This window comes from Pteropus vampyrus, unplaced genomic scaffold (assembly GCF_000151845.1).
Source record: "Pteropus vampyrus isolate Shadow unplaced genomic scaffold, Pvam_2.0 Scaffold36, whole genome shotgun sequence".
Taxonomy (NCBI): domain Eukaryota; kingdom Metazoa; phylum Chordata; class Mammalia; order Chiroptera; family Pteropodidae; genus Pteropus; species Pteropus vampyrus.
In genome coordinates, this window is record NW_011888817.1 from 6,776,233 (window position 1) to 6,803,284 (window position 27,052).

The 27,052-nt window shown below is 36.3% G+C and overlaps 1 protein-coding gene across 1 annotated transcript; it reads left to right on the forward strand.

Moving 5' to 3' along the window:
* YTHDF2 (YTH N6-methyladenosine RNA binding protein 2) lies at window positions 1-26,392 on the forward strand. Its single transcript, XM_011357760.2, has 5 exons — window positions 1-527; window positions 1,023-1,047; window positions 1,616-1,695; window positions 4,433-6,019; window positions 25,532-26,392. Exons 1-5 carry the CDS (start codon window positions 501-503, stop codon window positions 25,553-25,555), a joined length of 1,743 nt encoding a protein of 580 aa, XP_011356062.1. The 5' UTR covers window positions 1-500; the 3' UTR covers window positions 25,556-26,392.
* Window positions 26,393-27,052: the final 660 nt, after the last annotated feature.

The following is a 27,052-nucleotide window of genomic DNA, read 5'->3' on the forward strand; positions in this document are numbered from 1 at the left end:
TAGGTGTTAGTTACAACCTCATGGTGCGACCCTGGCCGCCCCCACCCTCCTAGGCCCCAACCCCGAGGAGGTGGGGTGGGGGAGGCCCAGCGCGCCGCTTCCGCTCCTCCAGCCCACCAGAGGGCGGTGCGGCCCCGCCTCGTCCTTCCCGAGGTGCTTCGCGCCGGTCCCCTTCCGCGTGGGTGAGTGAATGTGAGAGTCAGCGTCGCGCCGCGCTCGCCGTTCGCCTCTGCAGCTCGGCGCTCTTATTTCGGCTGCGAGGGGCGGGCGCGCGCGTAAAGGCATAGAGACGGGCGTTGAGCTCTAGGGCTAGAGCGTCGCCGAGTCGGAGCCGGAGCCCGAGCCGCGCGCTGTGTCTCCGCTGCGTCCGCCGAGGCCCCCGAGTGTCAGGGACAAAAGCCGCCCCCGCGCCGCCTGCTCCCGCCGTCGGGGCTCATCCGCCGCCGCCGCCGCCCTGAGGAGAGTCCGCCGCCGTCGCACCCGTGAGGATCCGAGAAGCCATGTCGGCCAGCAGCCTCTTGGAGCAGGTACAGGCCCGGCCCGCATGCCTCGGCCATTGTGTGAGGCGAGAGGGAGCCCGACTAGGCCCGGGCCCGCCGCCCCCGGTCGGGCCGAGCCGAGGCGGCGCCTCTCGCGGGCCAGGTTTCGGGCCTCTCAGGCTGGCCGCGCCCTGCGCCTCACCCTCAGCCCGCTCTTCCCGCTTCTCCGCCGGCCTCGGCGCCCAGTGGCTGCGTCGCGTTCCCTCACCGGGCCTCATTTTTCTAACTTGTTTCCTTCCCTTTCCTTGAATTCCTGGTCTCCTCGCGTTGGTTCTGGCGCGTCCCCTGCCTTTTCTCCTGGGCCCCGCCGGCCTAGCTCTTTTCCCCGCCTTCCGTTTTCAGCCTCCCCCTCACCACCATTCCTGAAGCGTCCCCTCAGGCCTGCTCCTTTATTCCTTTCTTGGGCCCAGCTTTAATTTGTCTTTCTTTTTCCATTTCTTCCTCGGACAACTTGCTGCTCGGCGACGTTTCCTTCGCCCTCAGAGACCAAAAGGTCAAGGAAACAAAGGTGAGCCCGGCTCCGCCGGTGCCCTGGCCGGGAGGGGGACGCGGAGTAGCGGGGGCGGGGTCTCCGGGAAGCGCCCCTGGGCGAGGACCTTTCGGAAGCCGCTTAGTTCGCAGGTGCCTCATACTTAAGTATATGACCCTTTCGATGTGCGTTTGCAGCTGGCGAACAGCTTTTTAGCGAACAAGGAGTAATTCATTAAGGGTGGGGGTGGATTCAGTTTTGAAATGTCTCAGGTCCTTAGTTTCCTGTAGGTCTTAGAAGGCCTTTGTTTTTCATCCTCATGGATCACACTCTGGAAGTACTCACATGTGACGGGGGAGAGGAAGCGGGAGGGCATTGAAATCTAGAGGAGCCAGTAAAATGACCTTTTTAGATCAGCTTCTCTGGGTGGAGGGAGACATTTTCACTGACGAATACTGCTCAGCATTCACTCTCATCTTTTTCCTTCTGAAATTCACACTTAATTGCTCTATTTAGTAATGTTTTTCTCTCGTTAGGATATATTTGATTAGTTTAGGCGGGAGTTTGTACCATCGAGACGCTCCTAATTTGAATTTTTCCCCTTTAGTACAAAATGGATCTGTACATCAAAAGGATGGATTAAACGATGATGATTTTGAACCTTACTTGAGTCCACAGGCAAGGCCCGTGAGTAGTTAACCATTTACATGCCTGATCAAAGGGTGTATACCATTAATTTTTCTCTTATCAATAAATACCGGGTAACTTTCTTAATACTAGTCAGTGTGTTATAAAAAGTTGTTACAAATGTTATAGACTGTGCAGATTTCCATCTCGTCATCAAACCCACTGTGCTATGAGATTAGTCCTGATGATATTTAAGTGTATGAACAGTAACACCTGTTTAATTTTACCCCCAAACCGGGGGGTAAAATTTTTTTGAAATTTGGATTCATTTGTGATGGGAAAAATTAATGTAAAATGACCTGAACTTTATTCAGTGCTACAGAACTGGGTATTCTTCCTTTCCTCTGGCCACTAGTTAGGCGGTTCTTATATTAGCAGAACTATTTTGGAGTTAGGTACTCTTCTTTCGAGTTGAGCTGTATGTACATCTGTAGAGACCAACTTTATATACCTCTGGGTCTCACTTAAGCTAGGTATAGGATTTACAAAATCTAGTTAAAAAGGAAGATGAAATACTGTTTAGCACAAACTAAGATCAAGAGTAATTGAGGTTTTTGCAATATAATCTGTCTTCTAATGGGAATATTAGTTGCATACAGGTACCTGACCTGTGCACTTAGAGCGTCTTTAATTTGGCAGTTCTTTTGTATAAGTATCTTGAGTATCAAAGACATAGTTACGAAATTGTAACAAATAAATGTAACTCCTCAGACTAATGAACCAGAAGAAAAATTACCAATAATTTATCCAAAATATCCTTAAAGAAGATTATGGAACTTTCTTGTGAATTCTGAACAGATGCTGTATGATAGTCTAGAATAACTTGACATATTAGCATGTGCCCATATTTGGACCCAATTCTTACATTAAACTTTTAGATTCCTTATGTAAAATTTTTTGCATCGAATGTATAGAAACCACTTAAGCAACTGATTGGAAAAAAGTTTTTGCAGTAGACAACCAGTTAATCAGGAAAAGTAGGGAAGGAAGTAGAGGAATGAACCTATTAATAGGTTCCTGCTATTGAAGTCGTTTGCTTACATAATCATTATAACAGGGAGAGTGGGAGCATTTGGAAATATAATTCTAGGTAGTTCTTGTGAAACATTGTGTAATTCAGATTTTTGAGCTCAGGGGCATGTGGGAACCTGCCAGTTCAGGTGTAGGCATTCAGCTATATAATGGCATAACCTGTGATATTAAGTGAATTTGTTTTTTCTTACGTAAGCTAAATCTTAAATGTCTATTTAAAAAATATTGGGGAAAATATAAATCTTGTCGAATAGAGAGTTTGAGAATCTTTGTAGTACTGTCAATAATTCTTTTTAACTGATTTTTCATTGCCTTATGTTGGAATAATCCTTCAGGCTTATTAATCCTTTGATTATAGACTGAATTTCTTATACATAATGGATTTGGATTTGTTAAAATATTAACACCATGTTTGGGAAATATCTTTAGTTTTAAGGGGAGTCTATGTATGAAAAGAGCTTTTTTTTTTTTTCTTTTAAGGAAAATTAAAATTGGCAGAAGCACCACCATTTTATTGAACCACGTTAGTGGAAACATTTAATCTTTAAGAGGTGTATTTTAGTGGCTAAGGAGAAGTACTATCAGCTTTGGTAATACAAGCTTAAGGCCTAACATCACAGTCATCCAAGTTTCTCAAAACAAAACTCTATTTTGATTAGTTAATAGATTATTATATACAAGAGCTATTTTGAAGTTAGGGGTACTCTTTTGAATTAAGCAATATCTACATCTGTAGAGACCAATTTTATGTACCTCTAGTTTCTCACTTAAGGGATTGTTCTGAGCTATAAGGTTTATTAAAGAAAAATGAAAATACTTTTAGCACAAATTAAAGTAAGATCAAGAATGATTGAAGTCTTTGCAGTGTAATTTGCTAATGTGAAGACTATAAGTTTGCATATAAGTTTATATTTCTGGTTATTTTGGATGATTCTCTATTTAAAGATAATGGACTATAATATATGGTATCTTTAGAATTATACTCCTGTTTTTAATAGACAGATGTGCATGTGTATTTCAGCTTACAACCATTTTATAGGAGAAACAACAGGTAGCAACATTTTTCTAGTTTTAAATCTTCTGGAAGCTACTGTACATTTATTTCCTTTCGAAGTTATAATTAAATAGTGACATCTGTTGATGTTCCCAGATGGTTTGCCAAGAGGCTACCACTGTAGACATAGTGAAACTTGCTTTTTGGTTTATATTAAGGAATAGCTGCACAGATTTTTGGGATAGAACTTAAAACTTTCAGTTTTTTTAAAATTTTTTATCTACTCTGGTATGGTTTTAATAGGAAACTCTTTTGAATACTTCTTTGTTCTGCCAAAATTCCCACTCAGTTTCAGAGATACTGGTTTTAATAAAAGCATCATCTCAACACTTCTATAGAGCAAGACAGCTAGCTGTTGGTGAGATGCTTGGTTTTCCGTTTTCTTAATTGTAGTGCTTCAGCGAAGGTCCATATTCCCTGTATGTAAATTTAATTTTAAATATTTAAACATTTCAGTTATTAAACCACAGTATTTTACAATGCAAAAATAGAAGCAGGTTTATGGGAAGAGAACATCTGAAATGGTCATTTTTTTTTAGGTAGTGGCTGAAATATTTGAATTGTTGACATATTTGAATAATTGGGGGAGGAAATATTCTGATTGTTTTATTTTTGTGTTTAGTTTTAATTTGCCTTTTTTTCCTTCCACAGAATAATGCATATACTGCCATGTCAGATTCATACTTACCCAGTTACTACAGTCCCTCAATTGGCTTCTCCTATTCTTTGGGTGAAGCCGCTTGGTCTACTGGGGGTGACACAGCTATGCCCTATTTGACTTCTTATGGACAGCTGAGCAACGGAGAGCCTCACTTCCTACCAGATGCAATGTTTGGACAACCAGGAGCCCTTGGTAGCACTCCATTTCTTGGTCAGCATGGTTTTAATTTCTTTCCCAGTGGGATTGATTTCTCAGCTTGGGGAAATAACAGTTCTCAGGGACAGTCTACTCAGAGCTCTGGATATAGTAGCAATTATGCTTATGCACCTAGCTCCTTAGGTGGAGCCATGATTGATGGACAGTCAGCTTTCGCCAGTGAGACCCTCAATAAAGCTCCTGGCATGAATACTATAGACCAAGGGATGGCAGCACTGAAGTTGGGTAGCACAGAAGTTGCAAGCAATGTTCCAAAAGTTGTAGGCTCTGCTGTTGGTAGTGGGTCCATTACTAGTAACATCGTGGCTTCTAATAGCTTGCCTCCAGCTACCATTGCTCCTCCAAAACCAGCGTCATGGGCTGATATTGCTAGCAAGCCTGCAAAACAGCAACCTAAGTTGAAGACCAAGAATGGCATTGCAGGGTCAAGTCTTCCACCACCCCCAATAAAGCATAACATGGATATTGGAACTTGGGATAACAAAGGTCCTGTGGCAAAAGCCCCCTCACAGGCTTTGGTTCAGAATATAGGTCAGCAGCCAACCCAGGGGTCTCCCCAGCCTGTAGGTCAGCAGGTTAACAATAGCCCACCAGTGGCTCATGCATCAGTAGGGCAGCAGACACAGCCATTGCCCCCACCTCCACCACAGCCTGCCCAGCTCTCAGTCCAGCAACAGGCAGCTCAGTCAACCCGTTGGGTAGCACCTCGGAACCGTGGCAGTGGGTTTGGTCATAATGGGGTGGATGGTAATGGAGTAGGACAGTCTCAGGCCGGATCTGGATCTACTCCTTCAGAACCTCACCCAGTGTTGGAGAAGCTACGGTCCATTAATAACTATAACCCTAAGGATTTTGACTGGAATCTGAAACATGGCCGGGTTTTCATCATTAAGAGCTACTCTGAGGACGATATTCACCGTTCTATTAAGTATAATATCTGGTGCAGCACAGAGCATGGTAACAAGAGACTGGATGCTGCTTATCGCTCCATGAACGGGAAAGGTCCCGTTTACTTACTTTTCAGTGTCAACGGCAGTGGACACTTCTGTGGCGTTGCGGAAATGAAATCTGCTGTGGACTACAACACATGTGCAGGTGTGTGGTCCCAGGACAAATGGAAGGGTCGTTTTGATGTCAGGTGGATTTTCGTGAAGGACGTTCCCAATAGCCAGCTGCGACACATTCGCCTAGAGAACAACGAGAATAAACCAGTGACCAACTCCAGGGACACTCAGGAAGTGCCTCTGGAAAAAGCTAAGCAAGTGTTGAAAATCATAGCCAGCTACAAGCACACCACTTCCATTTTTGATGACTTCTCACACTATGAGAAACGCCAAGAGGAAGAAGAAAGTGTTAAAAAGGTAACCAGCTTACCATTCTTAAGACTTGTAGGGAGAACAGGAGAGGTATTATATTCAACTTACTAAGTCTAAGTAATACAAGCATCACTTAACAGTTCAAGTCCTTATGTGGAAGTATAATTGGTGTTACCAATCGAATCTTAGTGTGAAAGAGTGTGGGGATATTAATAGAGGACAGAAATGTGGGCTTGGAAGCAGAGACAATAGAAAAACTGAATTTACTTGGTGCAGAAAGAGATGAAGAATGACTAAAAGAAATGCAAAGGGAATGATTGAAGTGATAGAACCATGGAAATCAAAGTAGGAAAAGGTTGAGACTGTAATAAGGCAGGGAAAAAGATAAAAGTTCTTTTGGAATTAACTTTTGGCTTAATAGTTACTGTGGTTTTTTTCCAAGAGTTGGTGTGTCATCAAGCCCTGACATTTTTCAGCCTGCCTTCTGACAACTGGCAATGTTAAGAGGATGTTTTTTAAACCTTTCTTGCTCCTGTCCGTAGTAGTGTTCTGCTTAGTTTCTTCAGAAGCTTTTTCCCATTGGAAGAGTTAATTTTTATTATATAAAACTTGGAAAATGATAATCGGAAAAAGCATACATCTTGCTCTTAACATTTTGTTGTATTCCTGAAGGGTCACTTTTTCTTGTTTCTTTTATTAATTAGTGGGAATCTCGGGCAGAGTGATGGATAATAGGTCCGAACTAAACAGTAGAAATTACTTGAAAGAGTTGGTAATACTTCGTCCTTGTGTATTGTATGAATATAAACTTTAGGACTATAAGAGAATGATGATAAAATACTGGTTGTGGCAGATCATATATTATCAGGGACTTAGACACATTTAAATGTAGGAAATGGGTGAAAACATTATGGGCAAAGGAAATTTTTTGAAAAGATCTGTAAATGGTTGCGAGAATCTTGAGCAGTTAGTCTCAAATGTAAAATAAAAAATAAAACCTACAAATACATGATGATGGAAGGAGATTTGAGTTTGGGTGGTGAACACAAAGCAGTATGCAGATGATATATTATTGAATTGTACACTTGAAACCTATATAATTTTATTAACCAATGCTATCCCAGTATATTAAAAAATTACTGATAATAAATTAAGCATCAGCAAAAAAACAAAACAAAAACACAAACCCAAAGCCTAACAAGCTTCTGTAAATATATTTTTCTTACATTTGTCATGAATTCATAGGGATCTTATATCTTCAATCTAGAATCTTAAGCACTTGTTAAGCCTGCATAAAAGCATTCCTTTGAGCAGTAGGAAGAGGACCCCTTTGGTAGATTCTCCACCTTCATAACACTGAATCTGAAATGCATACTTGTCCAACTTAAAGCAGGATGGTTGCTATCTTCTAGTATGTACAGATAAGAAAGAAATGGTGGTAACACTTGTCAGTGATGCTAAAAGTGTTGGATATGTACAGCCAGATAACTGGAAAATTGGCTGTCAGAAACGTTTTTAGTCTTTTAAACCCTCTTGCCAAAGTTTAACAGTTTAAACTTAAAATCTGCCATAATCTTGTAGAAAAAGAGTTTACTGGTTATTTTTACCAGACATCTGAAAGTCTCTAAAGGTGTCTTCACAGGCTCCTGTTTCTAGAGGTACAAGGGAAAGGGGCATGATCTTTTAGGCATCATGTAGTGGCATGGCAGATTTCTAACACATCTAGGTGCTTGCATTAACCACTTGAAACATGCATAATATCTCATATTATGAATCTACTTTCATCTGCAAAGTTATGTCCTACATCTTGTGATTAAAAGCAGAAAAGCAAATACAGGAATATTTTCAGAAATGCCCTGCATAGATGCTAAGATAAACTGGTGTATGTGTTAGAACCAGTGGGGAAACTTCAGTTTAAAAATGAAGTAGCAAATTTGAAGACTACTAATTTTATGTAAACTTTTTTTAACCCTTTCAACCATTTTATTTTTTTATCTTTTTTAAAAAAATTTTAATTAAGTTTATTGGGGTAACATGTAAACTTTTAATCAAGTGTGTATTTGTATTAAGTTCACTTGAGTAGCGAATGATAATTGAACTTCTTAAGTAGGTCTAAGATTCATATATTGGTTATTTTATTTATTTATTTTTTTAAACGCCTATAGCACCTGGTATTCCTAGGTAGTCTCCCATCCAAGTACTAACTAGGCCTGCTTAGCTTCCAAGATCAGACGAGATCGGGCATGTTCATGGTGGCATGGCCATAGACTGAGATTCATATATTGGAATTGGCCAATCTTGTGATGTTTTCAGAGTTAGCGTACTAAGGTTTAGGTTCTTTGTTAGATTAACTAATGGATCTTCCTTAAAACCATTCCATAAAGAATTTTGAATAAGTATCCTAATTGTTCACAGACTCTTGAACAAACCACCAAGAAAAAAAGTAAAAGCTTCAGATTGTACTTGTGTCAGATTACTTTTTAGTTTACTTTCTGTAAGAAGAGCTTGCTGGGATTTCAGGGAGGTCCTGTGATTACTATTAAACCCAGTTAGCATTTCAGTCAGTATTGCCTTACTCTCTTGCTCACTGTTATCCTTAACATCTTTATATAACTGACTGTAAACTGTTCTTTTAGTCTTTGGCTTCCAAGACAAAACAGATTTCATGAGAATAGGACTGGTAGCTTACTGAGGCAGTAGACTCCCTTAGGTTGTGGTGTTTGTGTATGTCCCTTTGTATTATTTACAAGATTGCAAAAAATACTTCGTGCCAAATGAGCATGGTATCTTGGGGAAATACTTAAACTACATCCTGAAAATGATGTCACAGCTATTCCAGAGTTCTGAGGTCAGGCATACATCTTGGCAGAAAACACTGAAGCAGTATTATAGCCATTTTTGTCAAGTATTATGGACTCGTTTTGTCACATCATCTCAGTATCATAGAACCTTCAAAGCATTGGCGCTATCTGGCTTGAAACTTTGAGCAAATTGTAGTGACATCTTCGATATGTGGTCTACTTTGTTATACTTGAAATATTGTTTTGTAGCCTTTCTGTATTTTAGAACTTGTCCCTAGTTGTTAAATATTCTTCTGCGACATCACTTTTGATGGCTTCATAGTATTCTGTATTAGATATATCATCATAATTTACCACTTCCTAATTTAATATGTTAGCTTCTTTGTAATTTTTTCCAGCAAAAATTATAATGCAAGGAACATCTTTTGATAAAAATACTGATTTACATCTGTATTTTTGAGTTACTCCTGGGTCAAAGGATGTATGTTTTTTGAAGGTCTTGGCTCTGCTATATATTGTCATACGAGCCTTTTTTTTCTGAAAATTTTTTGTTTGAGAAAATTACTGTTAGCTATTCAGAAGAAGACAGCAACGAGTTAACTTTTCCTTTTGTTTCAACTTTAGAATAGTCTGGCATTATTTGGAATAGTTCTGCATTAGTGTTATGTTTTTTATAAACTTCATTATAGTTGGTTCAGCTTTTGACTTATATCGGTAGCCTTTTAACTATGGGTAAAAATAAGAATGATAGAGGGGACTAAGAACTGCATAATTCTTTTAATACCGAGCCTGGTGTTAATAGGCACTTGGGTAAATGAGTCTTTTGAATAACTGGAAAGCTTATGGGAGAGTAGGGAGAGATCTAGAGAAGATGTGATTATAGTGACAATAGGGCTATATTTTTTAAAACATCATTGCTGTTAGGTGAGAATAGCAGGATTTAAAAAAAATTATTTTTCACTTATAGTTGACAATCAATATTAGTTTCAGGTGTACAGCATTTATATAACTTATGAAATGATTCCCCCAATAAGTCTAGTACCCACCTGATACCATAGAGTAGGAAGATTTCTTAAGTACCTCTAAAATTATTACTATTTTCAAGCAGAAGACTTAAAAATGGTGACTTGGAGTGTGTTAGGATATACTTAATTTTATTATGCTGTTTAAGAATTGAGATGAAGCCTTTTATCTTTGAACAACTTGCTGTGTTCTAGAAACTGCAGAGAAACCAAGAATGTATTAGGGAGCCTTAGAGGTAACAAAATAAAACAAAAGTATTTTCCCAAAGTATGTTATAGGGTGCTAATTTGGAAGCTTGAAGATCGTCTAATCTAGCCTGGGGTGTGGGTGGATTGGTCAGAGAATTGTGGAAGAAGTGATCTCTGAGCTGAATCTTGAAAGATGTATAGAAGATAGAGGTGTTTTGGAAAGAGTGAACATAGGTTCAGAAGAGCCCAAATCTGTGACATTGTATAAATAAGAATTTGGAACAGGAATCTCTGTAGAGCTCAAGAATAAGTCTGATTGGTATTTATGGAATGGGTTTCTTAAGAGGGAAGTTTGGAGATTAGATTAAAGGAGTTGAATGAAACGTTCATGCAGTTAGTTTGATATAGAAGGAATCTACTAAGACAGGTATAAAATTGGCTTAAAAAAATATTAGAGTTTAAGGTCTAATCCAGATGCAGGAGCTCCTTCATGTAACTAATGTTTGTGTGGAAGATGGTGGGAAGTGTGTAGAAGTAAAGGTGAACTAGTAGTATATGGTAATAATAATTACTGAATATGTACAGCTCACTTCTTCCCACAATGTGTTTCATTTATATTATCTTATTTCTCATAATGGGAGTGTTTAGCAGAATGTTAAGCTTAGAAGAGATGATTTAGAAGGAGAATGTGATAGCTGTTACCAAATATTTTTAAAACTGGTAGATTTATTCTCTGTGTCAAAGACAGCACTAGAACCACTGGACAAAGGGAATAGGGAGGAATATTTTTGTAAATAAAAGGGAGAAGAACTTTCTAAAAATGGAATTCTTAGTCACAGGAGAGTTTCAAGAGGCTAAAAGGTCTTTTATTAGATATGTTGTACAGAAGATTCATACATGGGATAATCTAGATCAAGAAACCAGGGATAAGCGAGGGTTAGCTAGTCCAAGAAAACATTTAATGTTCATGGAAGAAGAATTGAAGCTACTAAATAGGTCTCTTATGGAAGATTGTTTTTGTTCTATAATTTCTGACCTAAATACTTAAAGACATATAAAAAATAAAGAACTTGAGTCTAGAAGGACATGAACGACAGAAGTGGTGGATTCCCAGTAAATTTTAGTATAGACTAGGGTATATGGGTAGTTATTTTAAAAAATATTTATTGCGTAAGTATTAGTGAAAAAATTGTTACCTGAAAAAATGTACTAGATTTGTTTATTAAAGGAACCTAGACATGATTGTTGAAGAAAAATGTTTCCTTTGTTAAAACCCAATTTTCCTATAGTGTTGGCACTGGTAATGTTTCTCTTTATAAGGAATACTTTTTTTTTCTTCCAGCATTTTTTTTCTTCCTAATGCTTTAATTTGGGCATTTTGCCCTTTGTTGAAAAATATTTGAAATAATCACCTTGGTTCCATTTTCAACTTTAGAGAAAATTTAAAAATAGCCAAGTTTTAGTGATACAAAAGTCAGAGGAAGAAAAACATCATTTAGCCAAATATATTGTTTTCTTCTTATTAAGTCCTTAGGAAATAAATAACCATGGGTATTGTTCCTTTCTGTTTATCATTTCCCTGCTCCACTGCTGTTTTAAATTTCCTTTTCACAACTAGTTAGTGGACATCCTGTTTTAATTGGGATGGCAAACCTGGACTGTTTGTAAAATTCTAAGGCTCTCTATGTCTACTTTTGTCTTGATTTAACTTTACTTGTGTCTCTGACAAAAGGGTTGAGGAAATTCTATTTCTGTTAATCATCACCTTTCTGCATGATAAAATTTTAGGCCTTTCTGCAGCCTTCTTAAAGGAGGACTAGAAGAGAATAGACGACAGTGAATTTGGATCTCTTTGAACCATGCTCTTCGTTTGTATCTATCTTTCAACAATGTTTTCGTAAATTGCTGGGATAGAACAGATAAACAAGGCACCATCTTTGCCTTAGCGCCAGACAGTGTTAAGAGAACAACAGCATGGATAAAATATGGTATGAGAGTCCTAAGAGAGGAATGGAGAAATATTTTAGTTTTCTGGAGAAGAGTGATAACTTTGGAAGAAATTAAAGAAGGCTTCATGGAGGAAGTGACATTTGAACCATGTCAAATAGAATGACTAATAAGCACTCAAATGATAGTACAGAGCTTGGCATGTAATAAGTGCTTGGCACAGTGTACATAAAAATAGCTATCTCATATCAGTCTCATATTTCAGATGAGGAAGCAGGCTCAAAGAGGTTATTTATACAAGATCTCACAGCTAATAAGTGGTGGAGTTGGTATTTCAGTGTAAGTCCAGTGATGTGCCAGAGCTGGCTAATTGTGAGCCAACTGTTTAGCTTTAAAGAATTTTAGCAAGCTGGTTGTTAAACAGTCATTAGTAAACAAATTACATAAATTTAAATACATTGTATTAAAAGGTGTTACATTATATTAAATTACATTATAAATTACATCTTATAAATTACAGGTAAACTACATAAACCTATAACACCATTGTTATTACCATTAAACCATAATATTCAGATTTATCATGAGGTTATTTACATCAGTATCAGTATTTAATACTGTGCTATTACACATCTCTTCTTAACCCCACATTCAGTGGTACCACATGGATATTTGAAATCAGCCTTATTGTTTACAACATGGAAATTGGCAAATGCTATATACAAATTAAGACTTGAGTTTTGTCAATTGTCTAGGCTTAAAGTGATAGAGAAAATATTAATAAAGATTAAACTTAAGTGTGACATGTCTGTATCTCTGATAAGTTTTGAATAACAAAAATCTAAGAGCATTTTAAATTCAGTTTAGCAAAGAAGTTGCTCAAATCATTGATGAACCAGAGAAATTCTGACATTTTGTTTTTTTCACCTTTGTCTTAATATTTTGGAACTATACTGAAGAGCCACAGTCTTTCTAGCCCCAAAGCCTATGGAGCACTGTGCAAAATACGGAGTTTGCCAGATAGGAAAGTGGGGGGAAGGGCAATCTAGGAAGAGGAGACAGAATGTTTAAAAACATGGTTGTCTTGTGAATGTTTGGTTTATGTTTTCAGAATAATGGGTCTAATGTGGAAAAGAATGGTAAGTGATAAAGCTGAACAGGTTTGTTGGGCCTAGTATGTGAAGGACTTTAGATTTTATCCTGTAATTTGGTTTTAGTTGGGTTGTAGAGGGAGGGTGGTTAGTGTGGAGTGACAATTTGAAGGATAAGGATAGGAAGGATGAAATACTTAACATTGACTTTGTTAGATACTTTCGTAGTCTTACTTTAATCCCCACACCAACCTTGGGAGGCAGTATCCCATTTTTACAGATATGAAAATGGCAACTCAGATTAGCAGTTTATCTAAACTCATTTATTAAATGAAGAGAGATGTAAGTGGCTGAAAGATCAAATGAGAGGCTTAATAGTCTGGGAGAAAAAGACCATCAAGGCCTGAGCAAAGACGATGGGGAGGTTGGATTTGAAGAATGGTGGGTGTATTTGCCAACTAGTTATTTAAAAAAAAAAAAAAAAAAAATAGAGACAGTGGGATGACAGCAGGTTAGAGTTTGGGTTTGGAGATGTGTTGTCTTTTGGAAATAGTGTTTGGGGTGCCTGTGGGACAGTAAGGATCTGGAGTTCAGGAGAGAAATCTGTTGATAGAAATTTGGAAGTTTTTGGTCCTCAGTATAGGTAAAGGCATGGGAGATTTTAAGATTAAGAATATTGGTAATAAAATTAATGGCTGATATTATTCGAACATTTTGTACATTATGTAGCACAGCTGTCTTCAGTATATATGTGAGTTTTCATTTAATTTCCTTCATCGACAAAGTGTTTTTTACAAAGTTTTACAAAGAAACCGAAGCACAGAAAAGAGTAAATAACTTTGCAAAGTCAAAAAAGCTAAGAAAACAGCTGGTGTTCTACTTCGGCAGTGTGGTTCTAGAGTCAACATGCAGTGAGAGAAGAAGGCCAAAGAAGGAACGCCCAGAAATAACAAAATTTAAAGGATGGGTTAAAGAGAGGGAGCAAAGAAAGAGATTAATATGGAGTAGTTTAAGCTTTAGAAAGAGAACAAGGAAAAGGTTATATCTTGAACAGAATTTCAAGCAATGAGGCATAATCAATTTATTCAGAGACTGCAGAGAGGTAGCAGATGATGACTACAAATGCCAACGGCTTTCTGTCGAATTAAAGTACAGTCAGAGTGCTTCATTGTTAGTTTGAAGGTTTTAGTCTCCATGTATCATTTAACAGACTGCATTTGTTGTTTCTATTATTCTAACCTCTCTCTGCCCACAAAGTCTCCCAAGCTGTCTGTTCTAGACCTTAAAGAGCTTTAGTGAAGTAAGACCAGCTTTTATTTAGTTAGTATGGGCTATTTTGGTAAATTAGACCACATAAAAATGTCTGGATATTAAAAATGAATTGGATATTAAAAATGGTAGTCTTCATCTCCGATAGGGCTAAAGATTAATCCATAGGGGACGGCTGTTTTTCTAGACTTAAACATTTTGAGACAAGGGTTAGCAACTCTGGAATTTAGTATCTACTCTGAATAGTTGAAACCAAGAATTACTCAAGATGCCATTCTGCTTACCTGCCAGAAGTAAAGATTAGTCCTGTAACTTAAAGTGGAATCCCTCCTCCCCCATTTCACCCCTAAACAAAACCTTAATCAGAACCCCATGAATGGTTAACTTTACATGCTTAAACTCTTTTCCTCCCAGGAGATCCCCCAAGTATCTCCCTGTGGAGCATAATTTGCAGCTCATTGGATGATGTGAATTTTTTTTAAATAGAGGAATGGTGGATAGAAGTTGGTAGGGGATCTGTTTTGAAGTTGAAGAAATGTAAGCATTCTGTAGCTTCATCTCATCTAGGTGTGTTGGTTTATTTAGTCTGAAGGGGAAGGTGAGGAAGACATCTCACAGGAGGTGGGGGAACTGCAGCATTAGCTTTGACTGCTCTAGTTTAAGGGACAGAGTGAAAAGGGACTGTTAACTTGTAGCTGTTGAGAAGTTTCATGTAGAAAGAGAAAAAGCTCTGACCCTGAATTAGGACAAACAAAAATGATCTCTCTACCATTGAATCCTGCAAGTCTATAAGTGAACAAGGAGAAAGACTCGGTGTGGTAGTTCAGATCATACCTTCCTCCTTTCTCCTCCATAGAAACAGGTAATTCAGTATAAATTTGTGTGTTACTGCCACCTTCCCTGAACCAAATTCTTCGATTACAATAACTAACTCAGTAAATAGTATCCTAATGATTTTTGTCCCTTGCCGAATAAATGATTCCTCATTGAGCTGATTTAACTCAAGTTAGTCATAGGGAAAAGTCAAGTAATAATGAGATATCATAAATGAAACAACATAGGACAGTGTTTGTTAAAGTGCTAATTTTACAGTATGAGGACAAGTGTAGAAGAAAAGCAAAAGCAATTAGGACTAGGATCAAGACATTTTTATGGAAGACTGGATTTGAGTTGGATTTGGAAAGATGAATAGGAAAAAAGTGGAAAGATGGAGGAATATGGCTAACCCACAAGTTTGAACCATCGGATATGGAGGGGAAAGGGAAGAGAACGACAGTTGCTCTTCTTTCTAATTCATTTACACTTAATGCTATTGTAGGATCTGGTGGTTCTTATGAAATTATTAGTACTCTTCTGCACATGTCAAAGTTAAAATTTTAATCATATCACTGTGTATTCATGAAACCATTTAGAAAAGGTGGAGCAACTTTCCTAAGACAGTTTGTAGAGGAGCTGGAGTTTGTTTTGCTCCAGCGCTTATTTTGGTCTTATACCTTGCTGCATCTTCAGACTTTGATCATTTAAAATAGCTAACAACAATGTTCTATTACCTACTGATGCCAGTAGACAGTCACATCATTGTGGGTCTGTGAGGAGAGAATAATTGAAATTTAAACATTTAAGCACTCAGGTTTAATCATTCTTCATCACAAGCATCAAAATGGTGTGAATTAGATCTACTCTACCTAAACTTGTGAAAGTTGCTCTTAATAGCAGGCAACAAGAATAAGGGGGAACAGAAATGTTTCTGGATAATGTTATAAAATTGAGCAGGAAAGTTTTAGTCTACCCCACTCTCATGTTGTGCAGACTGCAAGATTACCTTATTTGTGTGGCAGAGCTAGAACTAGAACTTAAACGTAATTCAGTCGTTGATGACACATTACTTTACTTGGAATCCATAAGCCTACAGAGATGGAGAGGGGAGCAGGGTGGACCTGGGTGAGAGCTTCAGAGTATAAACTCCAAAAATAAAATGGTAGCAATTTAAAACAAACTTTGAGTCATCTGGAAAGTATTTATAAAAATACTGGTAACTAGACTCTGCCCCTAGAATGCGAAACTAGAAATTTTATTTAGTAAGCTCCCTAGGTATTTCTTACAGGATTAGAAGTGATTGAAGAGAAGTTTCTCAGTTTGTACAAGTTGCCACCTAGGAGTGCCTACACTGCAGATTCTTACCCTCCCTCACCTACTGAATGAGCTTTGGAGGCGAGGCCATGGAATCTGCATTGTATCAGGTCTGTAGGTATTTTCTTGTATTAAAAGTTTGAGAACTCCTGGATTATGTATATTATTAGTCAGTGTTTTGTGTGACCCCCACTTCACGTTCCTCATGCTTATTTTCCTGCAAGTCTGGTCTTTAAACTTTTAGTCTTTAAAGTTTTCTTCCTTAGTACTTCTTTAGTAATTCTCTCCCTCACTATTCTTTATTACCTGCTAGTCTCAAGTCTTCATCTTTAGAAACAATATTTCAATTCACATGTATCTGATAAGCCAGTTGTATCTTTAAATAATGTGGCCTACCTTAAGGCTAAAAGGCTCTTTTGATGAGTAGTTTGCCCATTTTTCATCAGTTGTCAATAAATAGTATGAACCTCTGGCGAATTGCCTATACTTTTTGTCCGTTAAAAGGAGGCCATGTCTTTGTCTTAATATCCTATACATGTAACTTCATATTATAACCTATTCTTTTAGAGGCATTATGGCTACTTCTAAAAGGCAGTAATGTTTTAAGTTTTACATTATTTAGTGTTCCTTTTATTTTCCTTTATGTGGGCACATTAATTTTTTAGAATTGTTAGATAATTTTTAAGCTATGAGATTTAGTGGTCTCTAGCCTTTCTGAAGTTTCCCATACTAAGATGTTGAAGGCTGATTTTTAAAGGTAATCAACTTTTTGGGATGCGGGGAGGGATTCTATTAAGTATATTACATTGATGGGCCTTGAAAATATTTAGGTATACATATATTAGGTTGATATTATCCTAGAGTATGAATCCTAGATTCTGTGATCCTGTTAACATGTCTTCTATGTAGTAGTGGAAAGGCTGGGAGCTCCAGAAGAATATCTGGTGTCATATCTGCCACTATCACTGATTTGAGCAAGTAAACTATGAGCCTTTGTATTTTTTAAAAAATTGAGAAAATTCCATGTCAAGTTGTTAGAAAGATTAAATGTATATATAAAGTGTTGGCATATAAGTCTTTTATGAATGATTATTGTGACCCACCATGTCTGGCTTATATATGTATATGTACACATATACATCTTTGTTTATTTTGGATTATCATCAGATTTTTATTTTTTTCATCAAATTTTTAAATAACTTTTCCATGGTACTTAATAGTGCTACTGGTTTTCCATTTTGAGGTCCAACCTTTGGAATAGAATGAAGAGGGCACAAATGCAGAATATGCTTATGCTGTAGAGGGAGTTTGACAAGCTATTAAAAACCTTATTTTTTAAATTATATTCTGAAGTGTTTTGAGAAATTGGTGTTACTGTGAAATTAGTTTTGGTTCAAATGTAGTTCTTACTGGAGAGCCAAAGAATGATTCAGAATAGTCAAGCCTGTCAAACCATTGCTTTTGGTTTGGAGCTAGTGTTTTCTAATTTTACTTTTAGTTAAGCTGGAAAATGTTAATGTATTGATTTATCTTGCCTTTAGTTCTGTTACTAGTCAGATTTATTATTCAGATACTGAAAATAGTGGATTGTCCACTATTTTTACTTCTGACCCTTTTGGTGAAATGTATTTAGGAGCTCAGCTACTAATTTAATAGGTTTGGAAAAGAATTTGATGGTAGGAAAGGTTATTAGTTAATGCATTTATTTCATCTTGGTGCTCCTACTTTTATTTCCAGAAATTCATTCCAGCTAATGTCCATTTTTGCACCTAGAAAAACTCAAAAGGGGATGAGAAGATAGGTATTTTTAATAAAATATTATATCCCTGCTTTAAATTGGAGAACTGATGGAAAATATCTTTGTTCCTTCACCTGTGGAAGGCAGAATATTATGTATAACTTAGTCTTTCTCATTTAACTCTTATTCACAACACCAGAGCCTATGAAGATTGATTTCATAAGCCATATGAAGCAAAGCAATGAAAGTGATTTTAATATAATCACATTGTTTTTCATGTTAGCCTATCTAAGCATTCCCATTTTTAGCCAGGAATACTGAAATTTGTATTCTTTTCTAATCAAGGTCCATAGGGATGTACAGAAATTTAGTCAAGGGCCTATATAAGTAAATTTAATGGGGAAAGGGGATAAACATTTATTAAATTTTAGGTATAAAAAATTATATCTAACAAGTAAATATAAATATGTCTCAATTGTATTTTACAGCCACTAAAAGTGGAGGGAGAGGGCATGTTGTAGAAATGAGAAAGGCTATTAAGCTAAATAGAGGAAAAATAAATAGGCAGAAACATCTACTACAATTGACCCTTGAACAATGTGGGTTTGAACTACGCAAGTTCACTTATACGTGGATTTTTTTCAGTGAATACATATAGTACTGTAAATGTATTTTATGATTTTAATTTTTCTCTAGTTTATTGTAAGGATAGAGTTTATAATACATATAACATTCAAAATACATGTTAATCAACTATTTGTTATCAGGTTTCCAATTAACAGTAAGCTATTTAAGTTTTGGGGAGTCAAAAGTTATATACCCGGTTTTAACTGCATTGGGGGCTCAGTGCCCCTAACCCAAATGTGCAGACTTTGAGTAACATTGCCACCTGTGGGTTTTACGATATTTCCTCTAGACATGGAAGTTTTGTATTTTATAATAGATATAAAGTGGGGAGGGGCCAAGGTGGGATGGATGGGTAGCGTGGGTATTATCTTTAGTTATTTAAGCAAAGGACCAGATGTTGAGGGTTAGAAACTTCTTTCCCTTGTTTCTTAATATCTTTATATATTTTTCAATTAAAGTTGACATTCAGTATTTTTTATTAGTTTCAGGTGTACAGCATAGTGATTAGACATTTATATAATTTATGAAATGATTCCTCTTGATTCATCTAGTACCCACCTGGCACTATACAGTTATTATAATATTATTAACTGTATTCTCTATGCTGTACTTCTGCCCCCATGACTATTTTGTAACTAATTTATACTTAATCCCTTCACCTTTTTTTACCCAGCCCCACCAACCCCCTCCCATCTGGCAGTCAACAGTTCTCTGTATCTATGAGTCTGTTTCTGTTTTGTTTATTTTGATCTCACATATAAGTGAGATCATATGGTATTTGTCTTTCTCTGACTTATTTCATTTAGCATAATACCTTCTAGGTCCATCCATGTTGTTGCATTAATATCTTTAACTTCCCATTTAGAAAAAAAAGTGCAACTTGCTGCCAGCGTTAATTTACTTTTACATAAAGATGCTCTTTGAGGCTGAAGGAAATCTGACTGGTTTTCACTGTGAAAATAAAATATAAAAACTATTCTTGGGGTTATTTCTAAACAGAAGTTGTCTCTGATCCTACTGTACAAATGTATACATAAATCGGATTTATCAAATGAATCTTCTGCTAAGAACTGTTCAAGCATGTTGTTAACATCAAGTGTAAGAATGCTACATTTTCTAGGATTTGACATTTTCAGCGATTGAAAATTACTGTATTTTGTAAATGGAAATACCACTACTGAAAAACAGAATGCTATAAATAGAATGATGCCATTTGTTTCCAGAGACTATCAATATATGAGAGCGATGTGAAAATAATAATAAAAGTGAGATATTTTGTGGCACATTTTGGGGATAAGGTGAAGACTGTAATCCATGAGTTATCTTGGGGTAAATGTTGCAGCTGCAAGCGCTGCTGGCGAGTATTTTTGGGGCAAACGAGAAATGGGTAAAATTTATCTTTATTTCTTAAGATTATTTCTTTAGTCTCTACTATTCTTTTTGAGACTGTGGACTGATTTAAAGATCAGGATGAGTGTTGTAGTGGGAATTTTAGGATGGGGTGTGAATTCAGTAAAATCTTGGCTCTGCTGTTTTTCCTCTACTCTTTGTTACCGTCACAGTATCCTCAAGCTCTAGGATATGTATCTTCCCTTCTTTTTATTAGCATTTGGGCTGTTTGTAGGTTAAGTGGGACCTCATCATCATTTTTTGTTTGTGCTTGAGGATCTTATGCTTACCTCTTTATACCTGTGGACAGCCAGTCCATGGCAGCTTAACCTTGACTGGACACTCTGGCCTGTTCTACCACAGATCTCAATGTAGCTGCCTTGCACACAGCTCTAAGAGAACTAAGTTAAAATACTACACAGGTTCCACAGGACAACACCATGGGGGAAAAACCAGCTTGCTACATTACTTTCCTTGCTACAATGAGTCAGCATCTTCATATATAAAAGCTGTAGTGTCCAACATACAAATATATGTTGTGCTTATGGGCAGTTCTGGCTGAGACTTGGACCCATTGGAAGTCCAGATTTGCTTTTATGTGTTTCTCTTCTCTTTACTGTATATCCATTGTCATTCTCCTGTTTCCTTTTCTTTATTAAATATTACCAGGGAAGGACTGGTTGATTAGAAATATTGATAACAGCTGACTTACAAGTGAAGCCCTTTCATCATAAATGTTGAAGGCATTTAGTATAGTATTACCAGTGGTAATAGGAAATAGTCACAAAAGTGAAAGAAAACCTGTAAGAGAAATCTTTCTTAGAAACCTAAAGGTTTTAATGTCTAAAAGTGGTTAAAGATAATGGTCCTTGTGTTATAACCTCTGGGTTATCTTTTCTCATTCTAAAAGACTTGTAAAAAGCTGCTAGGCAAGCTTTATTTTCTTTTTTGCTAAAATACCTTTGTGTTTGATGACTTTGTAAGTCTGAGAAAATAAACACATTTCAAGGTTTTATGAATTGTTAAACATAACTTTTTAATGCAGCCAATTTTTGTAGAATTAACTGAAAATTATCACCCTCCCCATTTTATTAACTTTATTTTGAAATAATTTCAAACTTAAGAGAAATTTCAAGAATAATACACAGAACTCCCATATACTCTTCACCCAGATTTACCAATGTAATATTTTGCCACAGTTGCTTTATCATCGTTTTTGGAACTGTGTGCAATTTTTTCCTGAACCATTTGAGAGTAATTCCCAGACATTATGCCCTTTTCCTAAATATTTTGCTGTTCCTAAGAACATCCACTTAACCACAATGCAATTATTAAAATCAGGAAATTTAGCACTGACACAATACTATTATTTAATCTATAGATTTTATTCATATTTTACCAGTAGGCTTAATGTCTTTGATAGCAATATTTTTGTGTGTGTGTGTGTGGTCCAGGTTCCACTATAGGATCTTTTAGCTTTCATGTCTTTTTATTTAGTCTCTTAATCTGTAGTGGTCACACACACACACTTTACCCTGGTTTGTTTTTTTTTTTTTTGACAGTGACATTTCTGAAGAGTATATGCTATTTATTTTTGTAGAGTGTCCCTCAGTTTGTCTAAGGTTTTCTCATTAGGCATACTCAGAATATGCCTTTCTGGCAGGAATACTACACAGAAGTGACTTCGTATCCTCATTACATCACATTAGGAGGTATAAGATGTCTGTTTATGCCATCATTAGTAATGTTAACTCTGGTCACTTGTTTAAAATATTCACCAGGTTATTCACTATAAAGCTACTATTTTTCTTGTAATAAGTAGGAAAGTAGTTTGAGACTGTATAAATGCCTTGTTTCTCATCAAATTTTCACCTTTTAGTTTTTGTATCCATTGCTAATTCTTGTCTATCTCACATACAACTATGATAGATTCACTTATCATTAAGGTTATATAATGCTCAACTTGTCACAGATTTGCACAGTAGGAGGCCCTTCAAGCAGGATCCTACTGATTCCTGTTTCTAATCTATATTTTTAAAAATGAAAATGTTTAAAAATCTAATCTAGTATTTAAGATCTTGTGAATTAACAGTTTTTTAATTGGTTCTAAGTTCATTTATTTTTCAAGATAGTATTGTGATTGCTTAAGTGTCTATAATCTCTGAGATGGATGTTATCTTTATTGTAATTTGTAAATATATAAGCTTATTTTTTATGCATATATAAAAACTGTATAGTAGCCCCCCCTTATTCGTGGTTTTGCTTTCCACAGTTTCAGTTATCTGCAGTCAGCCATGGTCCAAAAATATTAAATGGAGAATTTCAGAAATAATTCATAAGTTTCAAATTGCATGCTGCTCTTCTGAGTAGTGTGATGAAATCTTGTGCTGTCCTGCTCCATCTTGGTGGGCATATGAATCATCCCTTTTGTCCAGTGCATCCATGTTGTGTATGCTAACACACACACACACACACACACACACACACACACACACCCCACCCCCCCCTCCCCCCCACTTAGTAGCTATCTTTGTTATAAAATTGGCTGAGGTGATATTGCAGTGGTTGTTTTCAAGGCACTCTTAATAATAAAATCCCGAAAGCACAAGAATAGAATGCTGGCACTTCAGATATGTCAAAGAGAAGACATAAAATGCTTCCTTTAAATGAAAAGGAAAATACATAGTATATATAGAGTCTGGTATTATCGGTATCAGGCATCCACTGGATATCTTGGAACTTACCTTCTGCGGATAAGTGGGGACTACTGTATTTAGAAATAGAAGAGCAATCTAGTCAGCTTGCTGAATTGTGTCAATGTGTCGATTTTTTGAAGTTGAGCAGGAAATTAAGGCAGCTAATGTCGTTTGTTTGTAGTTTATATAATTAAAAAAACCTGGCATACAACTTTACATTAGGACACAGGTTGTACTTGCCTTCTTGGCATCGTTGCATAGTTAAGATTCAGGAATGATTTTATGTTTGAGGCAAAGCTGAACATAGGTATTTGTGAGACTTGGTACCATATTATAAAGCGGAACAAACTTTGTGTTTAAAAAATGAATCGATGTAGTAAGTTCACTTACACAATGCTGTTCTGAATTTCTCCTGACTAAATGGCTTATTATTAAGCATGCTGATGAACTTATATATAAGCATGTTTTTTAGGGGAAAATGGATTTGGTAAAGTCTGTTTTCTAATTTATTGGTACAATTTGGGGCACATAAGTTTTTTTTATTCCTGGGGTTATATTATGTTAAAATAGATAATAAGCAGAATATTTTTCCAGTTTTATTGAGATATAATTGACATGTAACATTGCATTAGTTTAGGTACACAACATAATGATTTGATATATGTATATGTTGAGAAATGATTACCACAATAAATTAATACCCATCACCTAACACAGTTTCAGTTCTTTTATTGTGATGAGAACCAGAATTTTATTTAAAAGTTGATTGTAGTCTGTTATCCATTGCTAAACTTGTAAGTAGTTTGTGAGCAAGGTTAGTCTGCTTTCTAGAAGAATTTGATTGAGTTGGGACTAATTTTACATGAAACAAGACAATGCAATTTAATTTTCAGTTGTGGATGCAGATTTAGAAGGACATCGAAAGCTGCAGGGAGTTTTGAACTGTACCTTGAAGGATAGAAGGCCAGATATTCTTGGCTTAAAGAATAATAAAAGCATAGGAATGAGATATTTAACACGAGGGAGTCCAGATTTTGTGAAGCCAAAGGTAGATTTTGATCAATAATAGAAGAGAGGTTAGATAAATGATGTTTATCCAAACTATAAAAGGCAAAACCAGGTAGATGAATTTAAAATTGGTATGAGATGCAAGATGCTGTTGAAAATTTGACTTTGGCCAACTGTAGAGATCTTTTTAAATTGCAGTCTTCTTCTTATAAACAATGTATTATCAAAATTTTGGGAGAATGTATAGACAGGGCAAAAAAAAAAAAAGTAGTGTAGCCAAAGAACATCAAAACTTTTGAGAGTTCTGTAATGTTGCACTGAATTTCTTTTTCTTATTTTTGAATTGAGTTTGATGTACAGAGATAATGTAAAGGTGTGTTATTTTTTAAATTAAATTTGAAATTTCAAAGTGATTTATTTAAAAAACAATAGCCCAGATCTTGGTATGTTGGTGAGTTTGTTCCTGAATTCCAGGGATATGAAGTGGGAGGGACATCACAAAAAGATAACTGGTTTTTCTGAATAAATAATACTGTTTTTATAGCTATGGTATAATTTAGTTTTAGGGTAGTCAGTTCAGAACAAAGCCTCACTTAACTTTGTTGACTTTTATGTAAGTATTTGTAATAATATGATATAATTGGTCAAGTAACTTTTTTGAACTTTAGTTTTTTTTTTTAATCTCTAAAGCAGGAACGATAGTCTTTCTGAGTTGATTATGAAGATCATTATTATGTACAGAACCTGGAACATGGAAGTCCATAAGTGACAGTTGCTATTCTTTTTTAGTAGGAATCATATTTAACTTCAGAACCATAGTTATCAGCATAAATAGGAGCAAGTAACTGCTCAAGTAGATTGATGAATCAAGTGTAAGTTCAGGTGTGTGCTCCTAACCAGTTCAGACTTTGGCTTTTAAAAGGCATGTGGATTGACTCATTTTTGAAAATTCTAATCCATGAGGTGTAGTGTGTGAAAAGCTGTTTAGGGTAAACTTATGAAATGCTTATAAAGAATGATTCCTAATAAGAAATGAGCATTTAGATGTATTTCAGTGAAAACTTAGATATTGCAATTAGATTTCAAAATCCATCTCTATGTAGATTCTAAGCTCAAGGAGGAAAGGATAATTTTCTTGCTTTGGACTGAGGGCTTTGTCTGTGTCAGCTCATTAATTCTCCCACAGCCCTGTGAGATAATGTATCCTCACTTTACAAAAAAAAAAAAAATTGAGGCTTATGAATGTGTCTAAGGGTCTGAGACTAGTATGGAAGACTGTAGTACTGTTAGTGTGTTTTTGTTTGTTTAGTATTTTATAATTTGCTTCACTTCTTCAGTCTGTAGATGAATGTTTGGGTTATTTACATTAGGCCCATGCTTTGGAGGACCAACAAGTATTAGCCTAAACTAACTATAATACTATTATAAGAAAACATCATGTAAGAAATTTTAAAGTCAAAAATAATTTTGTATTAGAAAGCTCGAGTGTTACTACTTTGGTTTAAAATATAAGAAGTTAATTTTTATTGGTAGGGAATATTCTGTTTAGTACAAATAATTAAATTTCTATTCAGTTAACCTACGAATAATTCTTAAGCATGTTTAGATAAGTTTTAACTAACCATTTCAATTCTTTTTTTTAACCCCTAGGAACGTCAAGGTCGTGGAAAATAAAAAAGCAGTTCTGCACAGACTGCAGCAACGGTTGCATCTGCATATCCTAGGAGGAAAAAAATGACCTTCAAGAGAATTAGGACTTTTTTCTTAATTTCATTGATTTCAGAGACGATTGCAGACTTGCAGTTTAAGTATTGGAATTTCACAAAAGACATAGGACTTAACTGGAAAATGAAAAAAAAAGAAAAAGAAAAAACTAAACAAAAAATCCCTCTAGGTAGTTTAGGTGAAAAACGTCCCTTTTATTTTGGCTTTGGTTGTGATTTCAGAGCATAATGCTTTGTGTTTTTTTTTTGTCTTTTTACTATATTTTTCGGATTTTAAAGTCCGTAAGTGCATACAGTTTTCTCTAATTTTTAAACCCTTTCCTCCCCCCATTTTGACATTTGCACTTGGAGAACACCTGAGTTTCGAAGGTATGGGCCTCCACCCCAGAAAGTGGGGATTTGGTTTTTCCCTTCCGAACTGGAAGAACATTTTTATGAAGAATTTTTGTCTTGGAGAATTTAACAGTGTTACCCAAGGTTGTGTCTTTAAGGGTGGTTCATTTTCTCTGACCCTTTGTTACTCAAAGTAAAGTACTAGGAGTCCTAAGAAATGTTCTGTTCTTGTACATTATACTGATTAAGTCAGGATTAATTTGATTTCACAGCTAAGAACAGTGGTAAAAACTTGTTTACAGAAATGCATTTTGGAAGAGAAAAATATTGTAAAACGTGTAGTGAATGTTTCTTCAGTTTCTTGTTCAGCCAATGAGGAAAGGGCGTTGCCTTTCTTTTTACCATTAATCACTTCTCAATAAACGTGAGATCCTGTTGAGCATCACTTTTACTACCATTTATTAATATTATTTGAGTCTGGTATATAAAAGATTTGGAGTATAAGGAGTTTTAAGAAGTGAGATGACAACTATTCTTAGGAAATTTGCTGAGATGAAATAGTTCAGGCTTGCTTTTGTACCCAGGTTTAGATAACCATGACCTGCAAGCAAGGTGGGCCAGAATTTATAATGCTTTATTTCTAGATACTTCCCAGAGAAGGTAGAGCCACTGCTAAATCATTCAATAAATATTTGATTGTGAGTGCTTATTAGGTGCCAGTCACTGTGCTGTGTAGAAACCTGGCCGGATGTCTTGTGTGCAAACTAGATAGAGCCCAATATCAAGGATGTAAGTGTTGAATCTGAAATATGGCTTCTTTAGACCAGGATTCCACATGGATACATGTCCAAAGAATAAAATCCAGTGGGCTTGGGTCTTCATGAACCATATAACTGTAATGGTATTTGATTCACCCTTGTTTATTTTCTTAGTTTTGGGTCTTCTCTGCCTTAAAGATTTTTAGTCCTTAAGGTGTGCCAGTGTTGGCGAATTAAATGTGTGAAAACTTCTGTAAGAAAGGGTTCTGAAAATGGGTTTTAACACTGTCGGACAAGTGTTTTGCCCTCAAGTGGCTCATTCATTCTAGTCTACACAGCCCAGGTTACTAAATCAG

What these genes read in the sequence shown, in the direction of transcription:
- YTHDF2 (XM_011357760.2), top strand. Translation starts at nt 501, where the DNA reads ATGTCGGCCAGCAGCCTCTTGGAGCAG. An exon ending in AAAAGGTCAAGGAAACAAAG is followed by an intron (nt 1,048 to 1,615) that starts GTGAGCCCGGCT and finishes TTTCCCCTTTAG; the next exon opens with TACAAAATGGATCTGTACAT. An exon ending in AAGAAGAAAGTGTTAAAAAG is followed by an intron (nt 6,020 to 25,531) that starts GTAACCAGCTTA and finishes TTTAACCCCTAG; the next exon opens with GAACGTCAAGGTCGTGGAAA.